The sequence below is a fragment of the Aethalodelphis obliquidens genome, unplaced genomic scaffold, assembly GCF_003676395.1.
Source record: "Aethalodelphis obliquidens isolate GAN/ISIS:26980383/991018 unplaced genomic scaffold, ASM367639v1 scaffold6, whole genome shotgun sequence".
Classification (NCBI taxonomy): Eukaryota; Metazoa; Chordata; class Mammalia; order Artiodactyla; family Delphinidae; genus Aethalodelphis; species Aethalodelphis obliquidens.
This window is the reverse complement of record NW_020837950.1, coordinates 74,224,144-74,246,497: the sequence shown is the minus strand read 5'-3', so window position 1 is coordinate 74,246,497 and position 22,354 is coordinate 74,224,144. Positions and strand designations below refer to the sequence as shown.

Below are 22,354 nucleotides of genomic sequence, written 5' to 3'. Positions count from 1 at the left end.
GGAAGGGTGAGAATTTCAGAAATTAGGCAAAAGTAGAGGCTTTTGAAAGAAAATGTTCTTTGCTTCATCTAGTACGGAACTCGGCCATCATTGCCTGGGAAGCAGGGGGCAGCACGACGGCGAGGCTGCGCTGGCCTTGGAGGCCTGTGGGCATTCGACCTGCCCCTGAGGGCGGGGCGGGGGCGGGGGGAGGGGCCGGCCAGTGTCGTAACTGTGTCTCATACAAATGCTTGTTTCACATCACACTCACTGTGACCTCGTGGATAAATGAGGGCAGGCTGGTGGCCGTGGGCAGAGCTTGGCTGGGACGGGCGGCTTCCTGAAGAACGAGAGAAAAGGACATAAAGCCCCAGAGATGTCCAGAGTGCTGGCCAGTGTCCAGAAGGTGGGACCCTGTTCCTCCGGCAGCAAGGCGTGGGGAGACGGTGGACGCCAGCGGGGTCCCGCACGCTGAGCCCCGTTGGGTGCTGGGCTTCTCCGGCTGCATACCGGGTGTGGGCCTCTTCCTCCCGTGACCGCTGGGCTTCTTTTCTTCGCAGGTTCTGTTTGGATTCCGCTAGGCAGACCCGACAGAGACTGTCCATCAACTGGTCCAATTTCAGCTTGAAAAAAGCCACCTTTGCTGCCCACTGAACGAGGACCGCCTGGAGAGGGACACGCGGGCGGTGGGCCGGGCGCGGAGCTGCCGTGCCTGCCCCGGGCCGTGCGGGTGGGCCGCCGCACCCGAGCCCCCTCCCGACCGAGACCTTGCTGCTCGACCGGCATTGTTAGCTCCTGTGCGTGTAGTCTGTGAGTGAGCCGCCTTGACCGTAGCTCTGCCGTCGGATCGGAACAGTAGCTCTGCCACCTTCTCCACCGCCGCGGCCTCGGAGGCCTGGGCCGCGGCCGGACGGGTTCGCATCCCCACGTGGCCCGTTGCCTCTGTGTCTCGCCCTGTCCCGCCACCTGTCCTGCCGGGGTGTCGCTGCGCTCAGCTCTCTGTGCCCTGCGTCCCACCCGAGGCAGCCGGGCAGGGCAGGGCTCTCCGTTCTCCTCCACAATCTACTGTTTAAGAGTGTACACGTCGCGCTGTCCGTGTCTGATCCCCTTGACTTGTAGCCAGCTTGTGTAAGATCCCTTGCAGAATGAGAAAGTTCAAACACAAAGCACCCACCCAGTACTCACACCATCAAGTCTGTTAGAGTGTTCGGCTGTATTAACACGGAGGCCTGCCTGGCTACTTTTTTAACATATTGTTAAGTAATATTAAAATCATGTCTTTCTTTTTGAAAGATGGAATACATTAGTACAGCAGGAGGCCTCGTCTGGTTGCTTTGTGATGGGCTGCGGCGGGGAGGGGGCGGGCAAGCTGATGGCTGTGCCCCCGAGGGGACCCCGGGCCCTGGCCCTGGAGCACCTCTAGGGTCGCCGGCGGCGGCAGCTCTCGATTCCTGGTGCCCTCACCCTCCTCCATCTAGCAGGTCACCCGGGCCTTCGCGTGCCCAGGACACAGCCCAGCCAGGGACTCAGCGCTGTCGGTGGGCCACAGTGGTAAGTGCCAAGAGGACAGCAGGGGTGTGGAGCAGGGGCTGGGGGGCCCAGCAGAGGGGAGTGGGGAGTGGGCTGGGCTTCCATATGGCCTTGGAGGCGGGTGCCCCCACCCGGTCTCGGGGGCGCAGGGAGGGTGACCTCTGAGACAGCAATGAAGAACTACAAGTATTTAATCGGGTATAAGCTGGCAACAACGTGCTAACAGCATTTAGAGTGAACAAAAGGAACCCCGGCATGGTCCCTTTCTTCTGAGCTCTGTCTTCAGTGTGCAGAAAGTTGGCGTGGAGCTGCCGCCTGGTTGCAGCCTAGCTTCCACTCACCCCCTAGAACACTCCATAGCTCCCGCTGCTCCCGGCCTCTTGGTGAAGCTGCTTCTGTGCACATACAAGGATATGGCTCGTCCCTGAGTGAAGGGGGAGCGGCGAGGGCCCCGCTTCTGTGTGGAGACCGTGCCCGGCCTGGCTCTCAGCCTGAGAGAGGGTGAGTGGGACTGGCCTGCGGAATTACTCTGACGGCTGGACCCACAGGGCTTCCTGACAGACGGGATGCAGGTAGGAGGATGAGAGGGGGCAAGGAGGACCCCAAGGCTGTGGTCTGAGCTCTGGGAAGGAGGGGCTGCGGTCCCTGGAGGGGTCCCGTCTGCAGTGCCCATCAGGCACCTGGTGAAATGTTCATGAACCTGTGTGGACGGGACCAGGGTTCGAGCCCCAGAACCAGGCTTCAAGAGCAGGTGAGGATGAGGGCAGCCTGGAGGCCGTGGGGCAGGGAGAGACTGGCCACGTGGCTCTGATGCTGAGGTGACCTTGGCCATCGCCCAGTGGAAGCTGGTTTACAGGAGAGTGGGGGAGGGGCAGGAGGCAGAGGGGCTTTGGGGTCAAGAGGCCGGTTCGTTTTTCTGGGTGATGGGGTGATCCAGCAAAGGAAGAAACTGAGGCCGGGCTGTGACCACGCCAGAGGGTGTCCTCGGGAAGGGCAGAGACCCCCCACGTTCCCCCGGGACCCCAAGCCCAGGGCTGGGCTCATCCCCGCCTTGCTGAGGCCGGGCACTTGGTGAGAGCACAGGCAGGGCCAGGGAGCAAACCCTGGGACGAGTCCAGGCTGGACCCCTTAGGGGGAGCTGCCCGCTCGGGCCCCGAGACCCGCCTGTGCCCACCCCTGTTCTCCCGGGGAACAGTCTTGAGGCCGTCGGGGGCAGAGCCACCCGTAGGTAAGCCTCCGCTTCGTCTGCCCTGTGGGCCGCGTTGGCTGCTGAGAGCTACAGGTTCCCTGCTGTGAGGTGAGCCGTGGTGAGGGGAGCCCTGTGTGCCCCAGCACTGAGCACCACCCACCCCACCACACGGCTCCTGAGGGGCCCCTGCCGCCTCCACACCCCGCTCCGCCCAGCACGCGGGCGTGCCGTCTACACCTGGTTCCGAGTCTGCACGCTTGGCCCCTAGGACCACCCGGCCTCTCTCCTTGCCGGGACGCACTTCCCGAGTTCCCTGGAAATTCCACCCAACCTGCAAGACCAACCCTGATGTTCCTTTGGATCACTCCTCAAGAGGGCATCTCGGGAACAAAAGAGAGGATGTATTCAGGCCCCGGGAGGCTCAGGCCCTGGTCAAGGGTTCTGGCGACTTGTTACTGTGGTCTAGGTGTGAGCCAGGCCCTCGCCCCCGTCCGTACATTGACAGGTGGGGACACCAAAGCCCCAGGCAAGCCCCTCAGGTTCCCGATGAGGTCACTCCCCGACCTGGGGTCAGCCTCTGGGGGAGCCTCTTCAGATCACGTTGATAAGTAATCTTACGATGAAGTAGCTAACAGTAGCTAAAAAAACAGCAAAATGTTCTTTTATTGGCGTTTGCCCACATGCTCATGCCATTAAAAAATCAAAACGTTACGGCACCAGAAAGGATTGATACTTCTCAATTTCATTACTATATTTTTTAAAAGGAGAAGAAAAAACTTAACCCACAGTTCATACTGTTTTAAACAAAAATAAAACCTCCAGGTCATCACAGAGAATGACAGAATGCAAGTGACGTTCTGCTGCTTCACCTTGACGGTCACAGGTTTTGGATCCACTACTAAGTGTTAAGAGTAAACAGCACTGCGGGGTGGAGACACGCAGCACGGAAGGAGATTTCAGACAGCTCTGGACTGTGAAGAACTTAACTGTCAGGACCACTCACGTAGCTGAGTGTGGAGCCAGCTGGGTCCTGGGAGCCCCGGCTTGTCTCGGTGGAGAATGTGGTGTCGTCTGGAGAGTGAGAACCATGTGCCTGGACTGTTAAACTCAGCAGCAGCAGCGTCTGTGGAGGAAGAGTGGCTACAGAAACCGTCCTCCTGCTGTTAACTGTGAAGCCAAGGAAGTTTTTTTAACGGTGTTGTTGGATGTTGGAGCAGAGGCAGCACGTGGCAGTGTTTCCTGAGTGAAGGGCAGGGAACAAGGTGAGCCTCTGAGGGCCCCAGCTTCCGGCCTGGAGGCAGCCTGCAGGCCCCGGCACTGGGAGGAGCCCAGCAGGGTTGCTGAGCAGAGGAAGCAGAGACCAGCATGTGGGGTGGCTGGAGTGTGTGGGGCAGAGATGCAGACAGGAGGGGCTGCACTAAGAGCGCTCCACGGGTCTGCAGAGAACCCCCTCGAATCTACTCATCTGTGCACGTGTGGCATAAAGTTCCATAAATCCAGGGGGAAAGTTTCCACCAACCAGGGTGGAGAGACCTGGTTGTACACGGGTATTGGCGTGGAGCCCTCAGAAGGGTCTCAGCTCGGCAGTGGGCTTCTCTTACCCTAGTATGGAATCTAAAGCTAAAAGCAAGCCTAAGAAGGATCAAACTGGTCCTAAGTAACTTAACTGCCTGCTGGAACAGAGTCCAACATTCTTTTAGAAGAAATACGAAACCATCCCACACTAAAGTAAAATTCAAAATGCTGGAATCCAGGCAAAAAATTAGCAGGCCATCCCAAGAAGAAGGAAAATATAAACCATAAATCGGAAGAAATATCGAACAAGCAATAGAAACAGAACCAAAGATGGTGAATTTGCAGGCAAGGACTTTAAAACGACCATTACAAATCTTACGACTGCGCTGAAGGATATAAAGGAAAACACGAACAAGAAGGAGAACTGGAAGATGTAAAAAAGATCCAAATCCAAAGGACAAAAGATAACAATATCTGAAATGAAAAACACTACAACAGCAGATGAGAAACGCTGGAAGAAAATACCTGTGACCTTGATGGCATATAAACAGAAACGACCAGAAATAAAGTACTGAGAGAAAAGAGACTGGGGGAAAAAATGACCTGTGGGAGGGAATCCCCTGGCAGTCCAGTGGTTAGGACTCCAAGTTTCCACTGCAGGGGCACGGGTTCGATCCCCGGTCGGGGAACTAAGATCTCGCGTGCCGTGCGGCGCAGCCAAAAAATAAAGACCTGTGGGACCATATCAGGCATTCTAACACACACGTAACTGGAGTCCAAGAAATGGGGAGGGGGGGGAGTACTCATTTTAAAATCAGTTTGTCATAGAGGCCTATTGGGATTGTGACTGAGATTGTACTGAGTCTATAGATCAACTTGGGAAGAACGGGCATCTTAAGGACTACTGAGTTCCCAGTCTATGAACATGGTATCTTTTATTTGTGTGCTCTTGAATTTCTCTAAGCAATATTTTACAGCTTTTATTGTAAAGGTTTTGCACACTTCTGATAATTTTCTCCTAAGCATTTTATGTTCTTGACATTACCTAAGTAGAGTTATGCATTAGTTTCCTGGGGCTCCCATAAAAAAGCACCCCGAACTAGGTGGCTCAGGAATTTATTCTGTCAGTTCTGGAGGATATAATCCAAGATCCAGGTGTCAGTAGAACTGGTTCCTTCTAGAGGTTGTGAGGAAACATTTCTTCGTGCCTCACTACTGGCTTCTGGTGGTCGCTGGCAGTCCTTGGTTTACACAGGCATCACTGCAATCTCTGCCTCTGTTTTCATACGGTATGTTCTCACCCGTGTCTGTCTCTTGTCCTTTTCTTGTAAGAACACCAGTCATTGGATTTGGGGCCCACTCTAATCCAGCAGGACATCACCTGAGATTATACCTGCAAAGACCCTATTTCCAGATGAGGTCACATTCACACATTCTGGGGATTAGGACTTCAGCATCGTTTTGGTAAACATATCTTTTGGGGGAGACACAATTCAACCCACAACAGGTTTATAAGTTTGCTTTTCCAATTGTTGCAGATATACAGGAATACAGTAGATGTTTCATACATTGTCTTTGTATCTTGAGATGGTCAACTTGACTAATTCTAAACTTTTTTCTTAAGATCCCCTAGGGATTTTCTATATCCACAGTCTGTCATCTGTGAATAGCGATAGTTTGATCTTTTTCTCTTCCAATTTTTCTGTCCTTTTTCCCCTTTTATTGCCTGATTGCACTGGGTATCTCCTGTACAATGTGTAATTGCAGCAATAAGAGTGAACACCTTGGGGCGTCCCTGGCAGCACAGTGGTTAAGAATCCGCCTGCCAATGCAGGGCACACGGGTTCGAGCCCTGGTCCGGGAAGATCCCACGTGCCGCGGAGCAGTGAAGCCCGTGTGCCACAACTACTGAGCCTGCGCTCTAGAGCCCGCGAGCCACAGCTACTGAAGCCCACATGCCTAGAGCCTGAGCTCCGCAGCGAAGAGTAGCCCCCGCTCGCCACAACTGGACAAAGCCCGCACGCAGCAACGAAGACTCGACGCAGCCAAAAAGTAAATAAATAAAAATTTTAAGAAGTGAACACCTTGCCTTGATGGGATTCAGCAGGGGCAGCACTCAGTATTTCATCGTCACATAGAAAGCTGGCCATAGGTCTTTCGGACATATACCTTGATCAGATCGAGGAAATCCCTTCTATTCCTAGTTTGCTCAGTGTTCTCATGAGTGGGTATTAAATCGTGTCGTAAGCTTTTTCTGCTTCTGTTGAGATGATCCTATGGTTTCTCCTCTGGCGAATTAGTTTTGTGGGTTTTGTTTGTTTTTGTTTTATGTCAACCAATCCTGTATTCCTGTAATAAAAATTCCACTTGGTTATAACGTATTATCCATTTTATATTGCTGGGTTCAATTTGTTAATATTTTGTTTAGGACTTTTGCCTCTATGTTCAGGGGAGAGAGTGGTCTGTCATTTTCTTTCTTGCCTTGTCCTTGGGTTTTGGTGTCATAAAATGAGATGGGGAGACATTCCCACTTTCTGTTTCCTGAGTGTAAGATTGGTATATCTTTCTTAGATGTTTGGAAGAATTCACCAGTGAAGTCATCTGAGACTGTAATTTTCTTTGTGAAAAGATTTTTAATTACAGATTCAATTTAATGGACATAGAGCTATTCGGGTTTTCTATTAATTATGTCAATTTTAGTAAGTGGTGTGTTTCAAGGATTTTATCCATTTCATCTAAGTTGTCAAATTTATCAGTTTTATAAATTGTTCACAGTATATACTCTTTTCAAGATCTGAGAGATCTACAGTGATGCCCACCTTTCATTCCTGATAATTAGCAATTTGTTTTCTATTCTTCATCAGTCATGCTGTGGGTTTATCAGTTTCATTACTATTTAAAAGAACTAACTCTTGGCATTGTTGATTTTTGTCTGCTTTCCATTTCATTGATTCTGCTCTTTTATTATTTCCTTCCATTTTCTTTGGGTTTAATTTGCACTTCTTTTTATTTTTTAAATTTTATTATTTGGCTGCGTCGGGTCTTTGTTGTGGCGCGCAGGCTCCAGAGCACGCGGGCTCAGTAGTTGTGGCGCAGGGACTTAGTTGCCCCACAGCATGTGGCTGGCGTCAGCTCCCTGACCAGGGATCGAACCTGCATCCCCTGCATTAGAAGGTGAATTCTTAACCACTGGACCACCAAGGAAGTCCCTAATTTGTGGTTCTTTTCCTAGCTTCTTGTGATGAACACTTGGATCACTGAGGTTTAACCTCTCTTCATTTCCAATATATGCCTTTGGAGCTAATACCTTCCCCCTAATCACTGCTTTAGCTGCATTCCATAATTTTTAGCAAGTTGTATTTTCATTTTTCACTCAGTTCAGAATACTTTCTAATCTCCATTGTGTTTATTCTTCCCGTGGATCATTTAGAACTGTGCTGGGAATTCAGCAGTCATCGTTCTGTTATTCGGTTGTGGTTTAGTTTCACTGTGCTCAGGGATCGTGAATTCAGCGATCAGGTTCTTTGGAGTGTGTTGTGACTTGACTTATGGCCCACAGGTGTGTCTCTCTTGGAAGCAGTCCGTGTGCACCTGAGAAGAATTATAGTTAACTTTCCTTGGGTGTAATTTTGGTTCTACATATGAAATTAGGCCAAGTAGATAGGTTTAATCTTCTGTATCCTTACTGACTTTTTTCCCTGCTTCTATCAGTTACTGAGAAAGGTATGCTAAAATCTCCAACGATGATTATGCATTTGTCTAGTTCTTTTGCTTTATATTATTAGCTCTACACAAATTTAGGTATATTGTATATTCCTGATAAATTCACCCTTTTATTATGCACTGTTGCTCTATATTTCTGGTAATATTTTTTGTCTTAAAAGTCCACTGTGTCTGATTATCACTCTCATTTTCTTGGTTAATGTTGGCATAAGTGTATCTTTTCTAATGAGCACACAGGTGAGACTTTCATCCAGTAAGACAGTCACTGTCTTTCAATCAGAGTGTTTGGTCTGTTTATTTTTATTAACATCTTTATTGGAGTATAATTGTTCTACAATGGTGTGTTAGTTTCTGCCATATAACAAAGTGAATCAGCTATACATATATCCCCATATTTCTATCTCCTCCCTCTTGCGTCTCCCACCCTCCCTATCCCACCGTCCATTTATTTTAATGTAATTACTGATACAGTTGGTTAAGTCTACCATCTTCCAGCTGCTCTTTGTCTCGTCTCTCCTTTATCCCTTTGGTTCTCCTAACCTGTCTTGCTTTGGATTAATAAAAACATTTTTCTGTTCTATCAACCTTCTAATTAGATATTTTCATTACTTCTTTAGTGGTTACCCTAGAGATTATGCTTCCTTAGTTCATTAGTCCACCACAAATCAATGCAAAAACCCTACACTTGTATAAGTTCATTAAACACTCCCGTCCCTCACCTAGAAAGTTCTTGTGGTCACGTTTGCATGTTTTAAAACCCTCAAGACGTTATTGGGGGTTTTTGTTGTTGTTGTTCTTTAGCTGCGTTGGGTCTTCGTCGCTGCACGCGGCCTTTCTCCAGTTGCGGCGAGCGGGGGCCGCTCTTGGTTGCAGTGCACGGGCTCCTCATTGCAGTGTCTTCTCTTGTTGCGGAGCACGGGCTCTAGGCATGCGGGCTTTAGTAGTTGTGGCTCGCGGGCTCTAGAGCGCAGGCTCAGTAGTTGTGGCGCACGGGCTTAGTTGCTCCACGGCATGTGGGATCTTCCCGGACCAGGGCTCGAACCCATGTCCCCTGCATTGGCAGGCAGATTCTTAACCACTGCGCCACCAGGGAAGTCCCAACATTATTGTTTTAAACAGTCAATATTCATTCATATCTACTCATTCCCATGCTCTTTTTTTAAAAAATTATTTATTTATTTATTTGGTTGTGCCAGGTCTTAGTCGCAGGCTCCTTAGTTGTAGCTTGCCAGCTCCTTAGTTGCGGCACGCGAACTCTTAGTTTCAGCATGCATGCGGGATCTAGTTCCCTGACCAGGGATCAAACCCGGGCCCCCTACATTGGAAGCATGGAGTCTTAACCACTATGCCAGCAGGGAAGTCCCCATTCCCATGCTCTTCATTCCTTTCTATGTTTGTTTTTATCCAGAATCATTTCCCTCTAGCCTGAGTAATTTCCATAGTATACTTTTTTCTTGTCGTACAATCTGCTGGATATAAATTTTTGTTAGCTTGTATTTGTGTGAATATATCTTTGTGTGTGCGTGAATATATCTTCATTATGCCTTTTTTTCCATATGTCTAGTATTTTTTACTGTGTATTGGACTGTGGTTAATATAGTACAAGGTCCTGGCTCTGAAGAAAGCCGGATTTTGTTCCAACAGGCCAGTGAATTACCGGTTGGCTGCCTGGAAGAGCAGGGCTGTTTTGATTTGGCCCTAAGATGTCAACTTTACTCCTAAAATGTGGCCCTTTGAGGGTTTCAAAGGAAAACCAAGGTTTTCCAGCCCCTCTAACCCCAAGGGACTCAACTTCGGAACTGCCACCCTATGGTGGACAGCCGCTGGGAGCTCTCCTCAGCACATCCTGCCTTCCAGCCGCTGTTCCTGCCCCAGGATTCTTGGAGTCTTACGCTAAGCTCGCACAGTTCAGGGGTCAGCCAAGGATTTGAGGGCTCCCCCTTCTGCAGCTCCCTTCTCTCCGGGAGGTCCCCATCTATTTCCAAACTCCTCCAACTCCTCAGGACAGTGAGACGGAGGCTTCCTGTGACGTTCTAGCACCCACGCCGCAGCGACTGATCCCTTCCAGTCGGGCTCCTGGAAAGTGGGGTGCGCGGGGATCCTACAGAGGAGTTGACGCCTGAACTACAACTGGAGGAGGACCTACTTAGCCAGCGGAGAGGGTGAGCAAGTGTTGCAGGCAGGAGGGACAGCACATGCACCCAATGCTGGCCCTTCACCGTGCCGGCAGCTCCTGCACGTTGGGAAGTAGAATGTGGGCTCAGGAGCCAGATGGCCTGGGTTTACATCCTAGCTTTGTCCCCTGCTACTGTGACCTTGGGCAAGTGACCTTACCCCTCTGTGCCTCATGTTCCACACCTGTGTTGAGGATGATCGACCGAAGTACTTACCTCCTGCGACCGTTCTGAAGGTTAACTGGAGTCACACAGCCCTGACCCCACCAGGACTATGCACGCAGTCCTTGCCCTGCAAGCCTCTCTCTTGCCTTCGCCAGGCGCCTAGTTCCTCCCGCCTCACCCCCAGCGCTTCACATCCTGGCTGGAGCTAAAACAGGCCGACGGCAGAGTGCTGGGCAGGCTGGCCTCCCGCTGACCACCCCCTCGGGATGCCCTAACAAACAAACAGGTGACAAACAGTAAGAAAGTGTGTTTCTCCTCCCCGGCTGGTGTAACTCAGGCCCAGATGGAAATGGTGCCGGGTCCCTGCACCCCAGCCCCCAGCGCACACTCGCAGCAGTCGCTGTAGCAAGTGCATTTATTACAAAAATAAGTAATGTGACATAAACACGTTTAAGTTCCGGATATGCAGCACCCACTCTTGCAGTGCAGCCTTATTTCGGCGCAGGCACAGTGCTCAGCTGTGCACGCCTCCTGGTGGGCGTGGGCGCACTTCCCACGGGCAGCCACCTTGTCCCAGTGACCTGCAGCATCCCCAGGTGCGGCTGGGACAGGTCTGTCCTGCGGGCCCGGGAGAACCCCGCGCCATGTCTCGCACGGCCTCAGCCTGACTGACAGCTTCGGACGTCAAACTCCACACCAGAGGCGAGGCTGAGCCCTCCTGGGCACGAATGCTCCCAACCCCACCTCTCCCTCCAGCCCCACCGGAAGTGCCCCCTGACCCAAGGGGGACCAAGGGGAAGGCTCAGAATCACCCCCAGCCTGTTCTGGGGGCCCCGCGTCTCGCTGCTGCGTGCTGGGAGCACCCCCGGGCCCCGGGCCGCTGGCCAGCAGGGCTCACTGGCAGCAGTCAGCCACGTGCCGGAAGAGCTCCTCCCCCTGCTCGTCGCTGAAGCACTGCAGGCAGTGAGGGCACTGCAGGTCCCCCTGGCCTCTCTGGGTCGCTCCGGGGCTCCCGCCCTCTGCGGGGAGTTCTGGCCGCTGGGATCCCATCCCAGGCCTCCAGCCACCGGGTGCCACGAGCTCCGAAGCGTCAGTCTCTAAGTACCCGGGAGTTTTGCCCCCAGTATGAACCCGGCAAGAGCCTGGCTCTCGAGGATCCTGGAAAAAAGACAAAGGGTCAGCTTACGAGGCTGGCCTTGGGCTCCAGCAACTAGAGATACACCTGCTGCACAGTGGGACGTGCACCGTCGCTCTGCCTGGTGCTGGGGCCCAAATGAGGACGTGCTCCGTGAACAGCCTCCTGCCTGTGCTCACAGAGGAACAGGCCCGAGCTGGGGGGGGGGGGCGGCCCCCCCCCCAACCCCGACCCCCCCCGCGGCCCCCCCAGCCGCCCCCCCCCCCCCGCCGCGGGGCAGGGGGGGGGCCCGGAAACCTGGCCCCCCCCGGGGGGGGGGGGGGGGGGGGGTCTCTGGAGGCAGCAGGGGTGCCCGTGGCACGGCCGACATGATCGCCCCCGACGTCAGCCCCGAAGCTCATCACGCCTCGTGTGGGAGCCGCAGCCCAGGCGGCGGGACCCTGGCTCCTGGCCCACAGCTTCACCACCGCCCGCCCCGGGGTGTCGCCCAGGGGCCGAGCAGTGCTCCCAAAGCTCGACGGCCACAGGCCGCAGCTGAAAGGGGCTCAGAGGCCACTCGGTGCACAGGCCCCGGGCCTCGGCAGGCCGGGCCACCCTTCTGTCCACCAGTGGGGTCCACAGCCACGCAGGATGGGGCACTGAGGATGGCTCCCACCAACCACGAAGGGTGGTTCCGGGGTAAGCTCGGCATCCCCGCCCCGCCAGGGTGCTAGCCCCTCAGGAGGATGTGTATCGGGTGCTCTGGGCGGAACCAGGGAGGAACAGGGAAGAGGCGTGTGGGCGCCCGGGTCCTGCAGTGAGAAACGGTCAGTTCCCACCCAGGCCCGGCCTCCCAAGAAGCACCCCCTGTGGCGGGGCGGCACGGAGCCCAGAGTGAGCTGCGGGGCCTGCCCACCTGCACGGCCCATCTCCGTGCACGGGGGCTGTGAGCTGGGGGGCGCCAGGAGACGCCTGGAGCCTCAGGGGCTGCGTGTGTGTGACAGGGCGACCAGGGTCCCTGCAGCACAGCGAGGAGGGGACACACGTGCACGAAGCTCCCAGTAGGGAGCCCGAGGCCCAGGACGCGCCCTCTGGGTGCAGGACAGGCCCGACAGCCACCCCTGAGGTCACACGCCACCACGCCAACATCCTCTACAGACACACACGGTACGACAGGGAGGTTTTCTGCCACCAGGCCCCAGGCACCGGGCACCACGGCTCTGCCCGGAGCACAGAATCAGGGTCTCGGCAGACGCAGAAAGGGATTGAAACCGATGAAAGAAACACGAAGAAAACGCCCAGCCTGGACCGGGGGAGATGGGCCTCCGTTCTACCTGTTTGCAGGGTACCTGGCGCTGCAGCAAGGCCACCCGTTCCTCCAACTCCTGGATCCTACTCTGAGCCCGCTCCCGGTCAACCCTCTCCGACGTGAAGTCATCCTTGTACGCGAGGATCTGTGAGGAGACAGACACTCAACCGTCAGAGGGCAGCGCCGTTTCTGCTCAGAGAAAGGCCCCCAGCGCCCCCCAGCACCCGGCCCCGGGGTGGGGGGCACCTGCTGCTCCAACATCTGCACCCGCTCCAGCGCGGCGTCCCGGGCCCTCCTCACGGCCTCCAGCTCCCGCCTCGCTTCTGCACAGTCGTTGATTTTCTCCTCCAACTGTGTGTTGAGCCGGGAGATCTCCTTCCTCATCAGCTCGGGCGGGGAGGGCCTCTCAGGCTCGAGGGGGGCCTGCAGCCCTCTCAGCTGTGCGTGGAGTCCCCTCACGTACTCATCCCTGCTGGCGTCGTAGCGCTGCCACTTGGCATTGAGGTCTTCCACCTGAGGAGGCCGGAACGCTCACGGTGGCAGCGGCTGAGAACCTGCTCTCAAGCCAACCTGAACTGTGAAGCTATTCACTAGCAACAAGGAGCAGAGTGAGTCTCCCCTTAAATGAAAGTTGCCTCAGGAGACCTCCCTGGTGGCACAGTGGTTAAGGATCCGCCTGCCAACGCAGGGGACACGGGTTCGAGCCCTGGTCCGGGAAGATCCCACGTGCCGCGGAGCAACTAAGCCCATGAACCACAACTACTGAGCCTGCGCTCTAGAGCCCATGCTCCGCAACAAGAGAAGCCACAGCAATGAGAAGCCCGCGCACTGCAACGAAGACCCAACGCAGCCAAAACTAAATACATTAATTAATTAATTTTAAAAAAATAAAAGGAATGAAGGCCAAAAAAAAAGTCTCAGTTTGCTCTGTGCAGAGGGGACACTAGGACGTGGCAACAATGGCCACAAACAACTGCCGTAGACAGAAGCAGACTTGCTACAATTTCCCACCGTAAAAGCTGTACTTGATAGTAATTCTTGTACCTCATTTATCCACATGTGAATTAACTTGGGGGCCGGAGAATGACAAGCGTGTTCTACACGTCCTTTCAGGCAAATATGTCGGGCCTACAGGGACTGCGCATATCAGCTGGAGTGGCCCGAGGGCAGGGGCAACCCCTGGGCACAGCCGAGGAGAGGACCCTCATCTGTGGGCCGTGAGGGAAAGTTCTTCCCGAGGGGCATCTAACAGACACTCACGTGAGTCACCTTCTGCTTCAACAGTCGATTCTCCTCCTGTAACTTCGCAACAACTGCGTGGACAGAGCCGTCCCCATCTGCAGGCGCTGGCTGCATAAGAAAGGGACGGAGAGCAGACACCGTGTCACCGAATGTGACTGTCGTGTGCGGCAAGAGGGTAGGAAGCCACACCTGGAGACTGAGGGTGCAGATGGTCACTGCAGCCCGCACTGCGGCAGGTGGGGCGTGCCCCTTCCCGAGGGTGGGGGAGGGGTGGTCCTCGCCCCGCCCGAGCCCACCCCACGCTGGGGCCAAGCCTTGCTCAGTCTTCTCATGCCTGAGACTTTCCATCATCACGGGAGTCGGGAGGGCAAGAAGCTTAATCTCACCGTCCACCAGAGAACCTTCCAGCCCAGGGCCACAGGGCCGCCAGGAGCAGGCCCGGCCAGGGACCTGGCTCCCTCCCTCTGGGCCCACCACACTGTCGTGTCACGTCACGCAAGCAGGGTTGACCTCAGTGATTCTGTACACGGCAGTCCACCCGTGCCTCACTCGGGGTCTTGGGACTCATGCCTGGAAACCCACGTGCCAAACCAGCCCTAACGGCGGTGGGCAGAGCTAGCCGAAAAGTCCATGTGAATCCTAGGAATCCAGTGCATTTAACAGTACGGTGGGCTGTATGCTGGTGCCGGTACTTTTGAGAATTCCCCTCGAATGACAAGGGAACTACACGTCCTAACCCAGCGGGCACCGGGAAACCCCGATGACTCAGCCGAGTCCAGGGCTGAGAAGTGACGGATGTAGAGCCTGTTAAGAGCCCCGGCCCCACCCCTGCCCGGGCCAAACACGACTGCGGCTGTGTTCAAATCCCCAGAGGGAAATGACACAGTGACTCAAAATCCCAGAGTCACAGCCTGCCCCCAGAGAGCACTGTGGTATCTGAAATGTGCCTGTGTGCTTTCTGAGGTTCCCTTTTCGTGGAATCCACCCGCGGAGACGGGCAGTTCTCAGACCGGTTCTCAGACCAAGGTTCTCCCCAGCGGGCTTCCCAGTGGAGCTGCTGCTAAGGGGCTGGAGGGCCTGTCCCCGCCTCCCCCGCGTTTCTGAGTCAGCCTGGTTGCAGCCCCTGAGGATCAGAGAACTGCCTAGAAAAGAGTAATCTGGGCTGGGCGGGGCAGGGTGTGCACTGCGTGGAATCAGACAGGCAGGGAAGGCAGCCTCGCCCCGTGCTCCCAACACCCCCAGCCAGGAACCCCCTGATCTCCCAGGTAGGGAATTCCTGATGCTGAAACCACACTGTCCCCTCCCCGACCAGACCGCACACACAGCCACAGCCCAGCTCCACTCAGTCCTGTAGGCCGCCTGCCCCTGACCCCGGCCCCCGGCCCCGCCCCCTGCCCGGCTCCCTCCCTGCTGGCCCCACCCTGCCTACGGCCTGGCCAGGGGTCACAGCGCCAGGTACACAGAAGGGCTCCGTGTCCTCCCTTCACTGCAGGAGGGCCCCGGCTGAGACACATGGAGCCCTCCCCCGCCCCGGCCCGCCCAGCAGATTCCTCACCACCTGCGGCCTTTGGAGGCGCTGCCCCTCGCCCGCCTGCACGCGTGCCAGCACCTGCTCAGGACACCCCTCCCGCCCCTGCTCTGACTGCTTCGTCCTCAGCGAAGGCTGATGAGACCACAGTGCCATCTCCCCACGAGGACCAGGGTCACCTGCAGGTCTGGGGGTGGCAGCTGGTGACGCAGGCCACCTGCTTCCCTGTCACGTTCTGCACCTCCCACCGTGCTAGAAGAAATCCCCGGATGGGCGGGCTTTGCTGCAACCCTCACTATGGAGAGCAGGGGGGGCCCTGGGCGCCCCTCGACCTCCATGACGGCTGAGGGATCCTGAGCGCGAGACGAGGCCTCCTGCTGCACCTCGGTCCGCACCGTGGCGTGCTGACACCGCAGCCTACCTCGGGGCTCCTCTCCCCCGCGTCCCCCTTTGCGCGCTGGCGTGCATCCAGACACTCGGCCAGGTGCTGGCACATGTGGGCGGTGGCGGCCAGCGTCCTGCGCAGCTGATGCGTCTCGTCGGCCAGGGAGCGGCACAGGATGTCGCTGGCGGCCGGGGCCCGCCCCTTCTGGGCCGCGCCTCTCCTCAGCAGGGCCACTTCCTTCTGCTCCCGCTCCGGCTGGCTCATCAGCTGCTTCGTCTCCCTCTCTTTTTCTTCTAGTTGCTCGGAAAGTCTCTCGATTTCCTAAGGGGCAGATTTAAAAGCACAGTTGATTTGACTATAAGAAGCAATATCAGGAACAAACATTCCTAGAGCAGAAGTCCAGCACGGACACCCATCAGGAGGTGATAAACGCGCTCATTTGGAGGTTGGCTTCTGAACGAATAATTAACTTTGGAGTTTTCAGCCCATAAAGTTCTAACTGAAACTTCATCTAAAATTCTATTTTCATGAGCAAATTCATAATGTTAGATCTTACATCATCAAATTACTAAGTGCGGCAATTCCAAATACTTCTTGATGAGAAGGGTAGAAACTCCACTGCAGTGGGTAGCCCCCCAAAAGATATGCCCACGCCCTAACCCCCGATACTTGGGAATGTGACTTTACTTAGAATTAGGGTCTGTGAAGATGCACTGAGCTAAAATGAAGTCATACTGGATTAGAATAGACCCTAATCCAATGACTGGTGTCCTCATAAGAAGAAGGAAACATGGACACAGATACAGAAGACGGCCACATGTCGACAGAGGCAGAGACTGGAGTGATGTGTCCGCAAGCCAAAGAAAACCAGGGATGCCGACAGCCACCGGAAGCCGAAAGACAAAAAGAAGGCCCCTCCCCCAGAGCCTCGGAGGGAGCACATCTCTGCCAGCGACACCCTGATTTGGGGCTTCCGGCCTCTAGAACACCGAAAGATGAAGCATCTGTTGTTGTAAACCACCCAGTTTATGGTACTTTGTTACAGCAGTTCTAGGAAACTAAGATACCCAACCCCAATTAATTTTTTTAAAAAAGTCCTTAAAATTACAATTTACTTTAAACCCAGCCTTAGTTTTGTGCTTTCCCATTTTCAAAGTAATCACCAGCATAAACAGTACATAAGAGGGGTGAAGCAGGATGAACCAGTCCATCCTACAAATGAAAAAACAGCTTCAGAAAAGTCAGGGTTGAGCCTGAGCTCCACGTGAGGAAGTGGCAGGAGAAGGATCTGGGCTCCACTCAGGGAGGCGCTCAAGCTCACCTCCTGCGTGCTCACGAGGAGGGATGGACCCCAGGAACCGAGAAGCTTCTTAGCACAGTGGAATGGAATACAGGGCCAACATTACTAACGGAACCCTGAATTACTACTCTCTTACCTGCTTTAAAATGAAAACATGTGCATGGTTATAAAAAATTCAAACATACAGAAGGAAAGCAAATGAAAACTTCAATTCCTTTCTCCCAGCAGCTCCTCTGCCCCCAGCTTCACTCGCCAGAGGCAACTACTCACTATTTGGGTACGGACCTTTCCAGAGTGTTTATAAGCATCTATAACACATGTACTTTTACACAAACGGATGCTACAACACGCTTTTCTCCTCCTCAGCAGTATACCTTATTCCACAGCAGCACAGAACCTGCCTTGTTCTTTTCAACCACAGCCTGGAGCTTCACGACAGATTCCAGATTTACTGAACACACACCTCCAGCTGGCAGACATGTGGCTGCTTCCTTGTGCCCTTATGCAAATACAGCCACGGGATAAATGCCCAGAGGTCACATGGCTGGGTTAAGACTGGGGTTAAGAAATAATTGGTGGGGTGGACCTAGAGATTATCATACTAAATAAAGTCAGAAAGAGAAAGACAAATACCATATCATACCACTTTATATGTGGAATCTAAAATATGGCACAAATGAACTTATCTACGAAACAGAAACAGACCCACAGACGTAGAGAGCAGACTTGTGGTGGCCAAGGGGGAGGGATGGATTGGGAGTTTGGGATTAGCAGGTGCACATTATTATATAGAGAATGGGTAAAGAACCAGGTCCTACTGTATAGCACAGGGAACTATATTCAATATCCTGTGACAAACCGTAATGAAAGAGAATACAAAAAAGAATGTATATATGTATGTGTGTGTGTCACTGAATCACTTTGCTGTATGGTGGAAATTAATGCAACATTGTAAATTAACTATACCTCAACAAAATAAATTAATAAAACAATAAGTGGTGGATCTCAGGAACACAGCCAGTCTCCGGGTCCCAGCCTGGCTCCCTGGGCCCACGCGCATCCACGAGGCAAGGGCCGCTCCCCGCGCTCCTGCACCCAGACACCCCGTGCACCTGTGATAACCAATCCATGGATAAGCCCAGCGTGTGACCGAACCACTCCAGCCAGGTGAGCCAGAAAACATTCCGGAAACCTCTCCCTCTCTCAGGAAATTTTTTTTTTTTTTTGGCTGCACTGCGTAGCTTGCAGGATCTTAGTTCCCCAACCAGGGATCGAACCCAGGCACTTGGCAGTGAAAGCGCCGGGTCCTAACCACTGGACGCCCCCCAGGGAATTCCCTCAGGGAATGTTTAAGATTCCTCTCCTTCCCATTTTCCTTGGACTTCGCTCTAGAAATGAACAGAAAGAGAGGAAAGAAGAAAAACTGCAGTAAGAATGACCGGTTTGGCTCTCTTAGCAAAGGCCTAGAGGAAGAGGCTGTTCTAGATCTGCACTTCACAACAGGGACTCAAAACAGAAAAGAGCAGAGGCCTGGCAGATGGCGAGGCAGACCGTGAGGGCGGCGGGGGAGATGAGGAGGTCAGGCCCCGGCAAGTGGGAAATGTCCACCACCAAGTGCGGAAGAAGTAGCAGGACTGGTGATGACGGGTGTGACACATCACTGGGAATGAGCCCGTCAACTGGGACTTCCGCTCCAAGGCGTGTGGCGCTGGCACTCCATCACGCCATCACACCTCCCTGCCCTCGACTCACAGATGTCACACTCTCAGGGGTACCAGTCAAGCCAGGTGAGACCCACTCTTGGAAGGTCATTACTTTCATTTTTCCACCTTTTGGCCCCGACGACCTCACCCCTGAACCAAAGGAGGAGAAGAGGCGTCTCTCTGCAAGCTGGCCGGTCGGCATCCATACCTCCTCCCAGCAGACGGCCCTTCGGCACCAGGCTGCACCTGCAGGACTGGGAAGGGGGCGCTGGGGGCCACCACGCGTGGCCTTCTGAGCCTGTCCACATAGCTGGGGCTGCCGGCTGGTGCAAAGTCACTTGGTCTGGGTGAAGCCACGTCCACACAGTGCGATGGGGCATTCACAGAGCTGAGAACCAACTACAGCCTTCTTAGCATAAAATACCATAAACAGGAAAAAGAACACCAAACCCCAACGAAAGCTCAGGCTCTCACTGCTGATTGTTTCCTGGCCTTGGATTTATTTGTCCTCTTTAAAAACTGGCCGCTTCTGAAGGCAGTGCCAGCTGGTCAAGGCCCCTGTCCCACGTCCTTACCATGGAAAACGCAGCAGGAGCCCCTCCCTCCAGTGTCACAGATGCCAGGCCCGCCACGGCCCACCCTTCGCCTGGACTTGTCTCCCCCTGCCAGCATCACAGCTCTGGGGTGGCCTTGTCACTACTGGTGGGATAGACACGCCACACTCCCCCGAGCTGGACCTAGTTGCCCTCCACAGTGGCTCAGAAGTGTACCTGGAGTAGACACGGATGGTAAAGAGAGACCTGCCCTGAGAGTGGACTTTCACTACATTTTAGAGTTATTCAAATCAAAAGCTGTGATTTCAGGGCTTCCCTGGTGGCGCAGTGGTTGAGAGTCCGCCTGCCGATGCAGGGGACACGGGTTCGTGCTCCGGTCTGGGAAGATCCCACATGCCGTGGAGCGGCTGGGCCCGTGAGCCATGGCTGCTGAGCCTGCGTGTCCGGAGCCTGTGCTCCGCAACGGGAGAGGCCACAACAGTGAGAGGTCCGCGTACCGCAAAAAAAAAAAAAAAAAAGGAGGCATAGCCTCTTGGACTTCATCCCTTTATTAGTCTGCTCGGGCTGCCGTAACAAAGTCCACAACCTAGGTAACTTAAAACAACAGACATGTATCCTCTCACAGGCTAGAGATCCAAAATCCAGGTGTCAGCAGGCCATGTGCCTTCCGGGACTCTAGGGAAGAATGCTTCCTCGTCTCTTCCAGCTTCTGCTGGTTGCTGGTAACCCTGGGCTTGTAGATGCCTCCCTCCAATCTCTGCCCCCAACTTCACATGGCTGTCTTATAAGGACACCAGTCACTGGATTAGGGTCCACCCCAGGCCAGTAGGACTTCATTTAAATTTATTACCCCTGCAAAGACCCTACTTCCAAATAAGGTCATAATCACAGGCTCCAGGTGGAAAGGAATCTGGGGGAGACACTCTCCAGCCCAGCACAGTCCTCTCCTCTCTCCTCCCCGGGCAGCTCTCAGTGGCTGGCCATGTGCAGACTGCAGCAGCAGCTGAAGGGGGAGTGAGAGAACAGGGGCAAGCAGGGAATTTAAGAAAAGTCAATTCACTGGGCCTTCACCACAAGTGCCATGCGCTGAAGGTGTAGCAGGGGAGGCACTGATGAGGATGCAGCACACCTCCTCCCCACTGGAAGAGTGCAGGGGGGAGCAGGCAAACAGGTAGGACAAAAACGAGCACGGCCTGGAAAGTTCTGGGAATATGGCAGAGGAGGGAGCACCGGGAATCTTCTCCTCACCTGAAAAACAGTGCACTGGCAGAAATCTGTCTAGTGTGACTGTTTTGGATCTCAAGTCCTAAAGACTTGCAACTTCCATCTGAGCACTTGGACAGTAAATTGAGGTTAATTTCAGTCAATTTCAGCTCTTCCTACAGTAGCAGCTACCCATCCCACCCCTAGCCATGCCACTGGAGGCCATACACCTGTTTCTGGAACAGCCTACACACAGCTTGCAGGAGCCAAGGTGGGCAAAAAAGACCCTGTCCTCCAAATACTGGGTATCTGCTCTGACCTCTGCGTCCCACTTCCGATCACAGAGGTGTGGCCAAACAGGCAGGCGGCCATTGTTGCACCTCCCCCATTGCTATAGGACCCTCCCCCTCCAGCTGAAGTGCTACTGGATTTAAAGGGCCAGTGCCCTTTCCTTCCCCTTTTAATTTTTCGTTTTCTGCTTCAGGGAGCCAGACATTAAAGATTATGATATTCAAAAGCAACTATATAAAAGGGGAAAACTTGAAAGTGACCACACATTCCCAGTTACAGGCTGAGAAAACCTTAATTTATGCCTCAGGCTGATCCTTGGTACAGAGACGATCTACAACAACCAAAGAAAAACAAAAACAGCAAATCCTAGGCAAGGAGAGTAATCTGATTTCCAGAGATACCACATTACTAGATCCAAACGTCCAGTTTTATTTATTTATTTTAGATGTTGGGGGTAGGAGTTTATTAATTAATTTATTTATTTTTGCTGTGTTGGGTCTTCGTTTCTGTGCGAGGGCTTTCTCTAGTTGTGGCAAGCGGGGGCCACTCTCCATCGCGGTGCGCGGGCCTCTCACTATCGCGGCCTCTCTTGTTGCAGAGCACAGGCTCCAGACGTGCAGGCTCAGTAGTTGTGGCTCTCGGGCCTAGTTGCTCCGCGGCATGTGGGATTCTCCCAGACCAGGGCTCGAACCCATGTCCCCTGCATTAGCAGGCAGGTTCTCAACCACTGTGCCACCAGGGAAGCACCCAAATGTCCAGTTTTAAACAAACAACAACAAAAAAAGCACAAGGCACTCAAAGACACAGGAAAATATGGCCCATTCAAAGGAAAAAATAAAACAGAAGCTGTCCCTGAAAAAGACCTGATGGTGGATCTTCTAGACAAGGACTCTAAAACAACCATGTTAAAGACGCTCAGAAAACTAAAAGAAGATATGGAGAAAGTCAAGAAAGCAAGGTAGGAATAAAATGGAAATACAAGTAAAGAAATAGAAAACCTAAAAAGAAACCAAAAAAATTGTGGAGCTAAAAAGTACATTAACTGAAATTTTAAAATTCACTGGAGGTACTCAAAGGCAGATTTGATCAGTAGAAGAATCAGCAAACTTGAAAACAGGACAATGAAAATTATCAAGATTCAAGGAAAGTAAACAGAGCCTAAGGGTCCTGTGGGACACCATTAAACAGACCAACATACACATTGTGGGAGTCCCAGAAGGAGAAGCGAGAGAGAGAGGGGTAGAAAGAATACTTGAAGAAATAATGGCTGGGGCTTCCCTGGTGGCGCAGTGGTTAAGAATCCGTCTGCCAATGCAGGGGACACGGGTTCAAGCCCTGGTCCGGGAAGATCCCACATGCCACAGAGCAACTAAGCCCGTGCACCACAACTACTGAGCCTGCGCTCTAGAGCCTGTGAGCCACAACTACTGAGCCCATGCACTTAGAGCCT

At 53.6% G+C, this 22,354-nt stretch overlaps 2 protein-coding genes across 26 annotated transcripts in view; one reads left to right on the top strand and one right to left on the bottom strand.

Annotated features, from left to right (window-relative positions):
- FAM193A (family with sequence similarity 193 member A) overlaps window positions 1–1,293 on the top strand; it is a 174,610-nt gene extending 173,317 nt beyond the window's left edge. For all 11 annotated transcript variants that reach the window (XM_027103899.1, XM_027103894.1, XM_027103897.1 and 8 more), the window contains one exon: window positions 540–1,293. In XM_027103899.1, the coding sequence (XP_026959700.1) occupies window positions 540–633 (94 nt within the window). In that variant the 3' untranslated portion in view covers window positions 634–1,293. The remainder of the gene's footprint in view (window positions 1–539) is intronic.
- A 2,050-nt stretch (window positions 1,294–3,343) lies between these two features.
- Window positions 3,344–22,354, bottom strand: part of TNIP2 (TNFAIP3 interacting protein 2) — a 33,073-nt gene continuing 14,062 nt past the window's right edge. For 2 of the 15 annotated variants that reach the window (XM_027103910.1, XM_027103907.1), the window contains exons 2-5: window positions 15,890–16,174; window positions 13,959–14,048; window positions 12,724–13,211; window positions 11,676–12,151 (exon numbers count right to left, since the gene is read on the bottom strand). In XM_027103910.1, the coding sequence (XP_026959711.1) occupies window positions 11,956–12,151; window positions 12,724–13,211; window positions 13,959–14,048; window positions 15,890–16,174 (1,059 nt within the window). In that variant the 3' untranslated portion in view covers window positions 11,676–11,955. Of the gene's footprint in view, window positions 3,822–10,672; window positions 11,434–11,675; window positions 12,202–12,723; window positions 13,212–13,958; window positions 14,049–15,889; window positions 16,175–17,174; window positions 17,223–22,354 lie in introns of those variants that run through there. The other 13 variants (XM_027103914.1, XM_027103915.1, XM_027103906.1 and 10 more) reach the window with 13 other exon arrangements.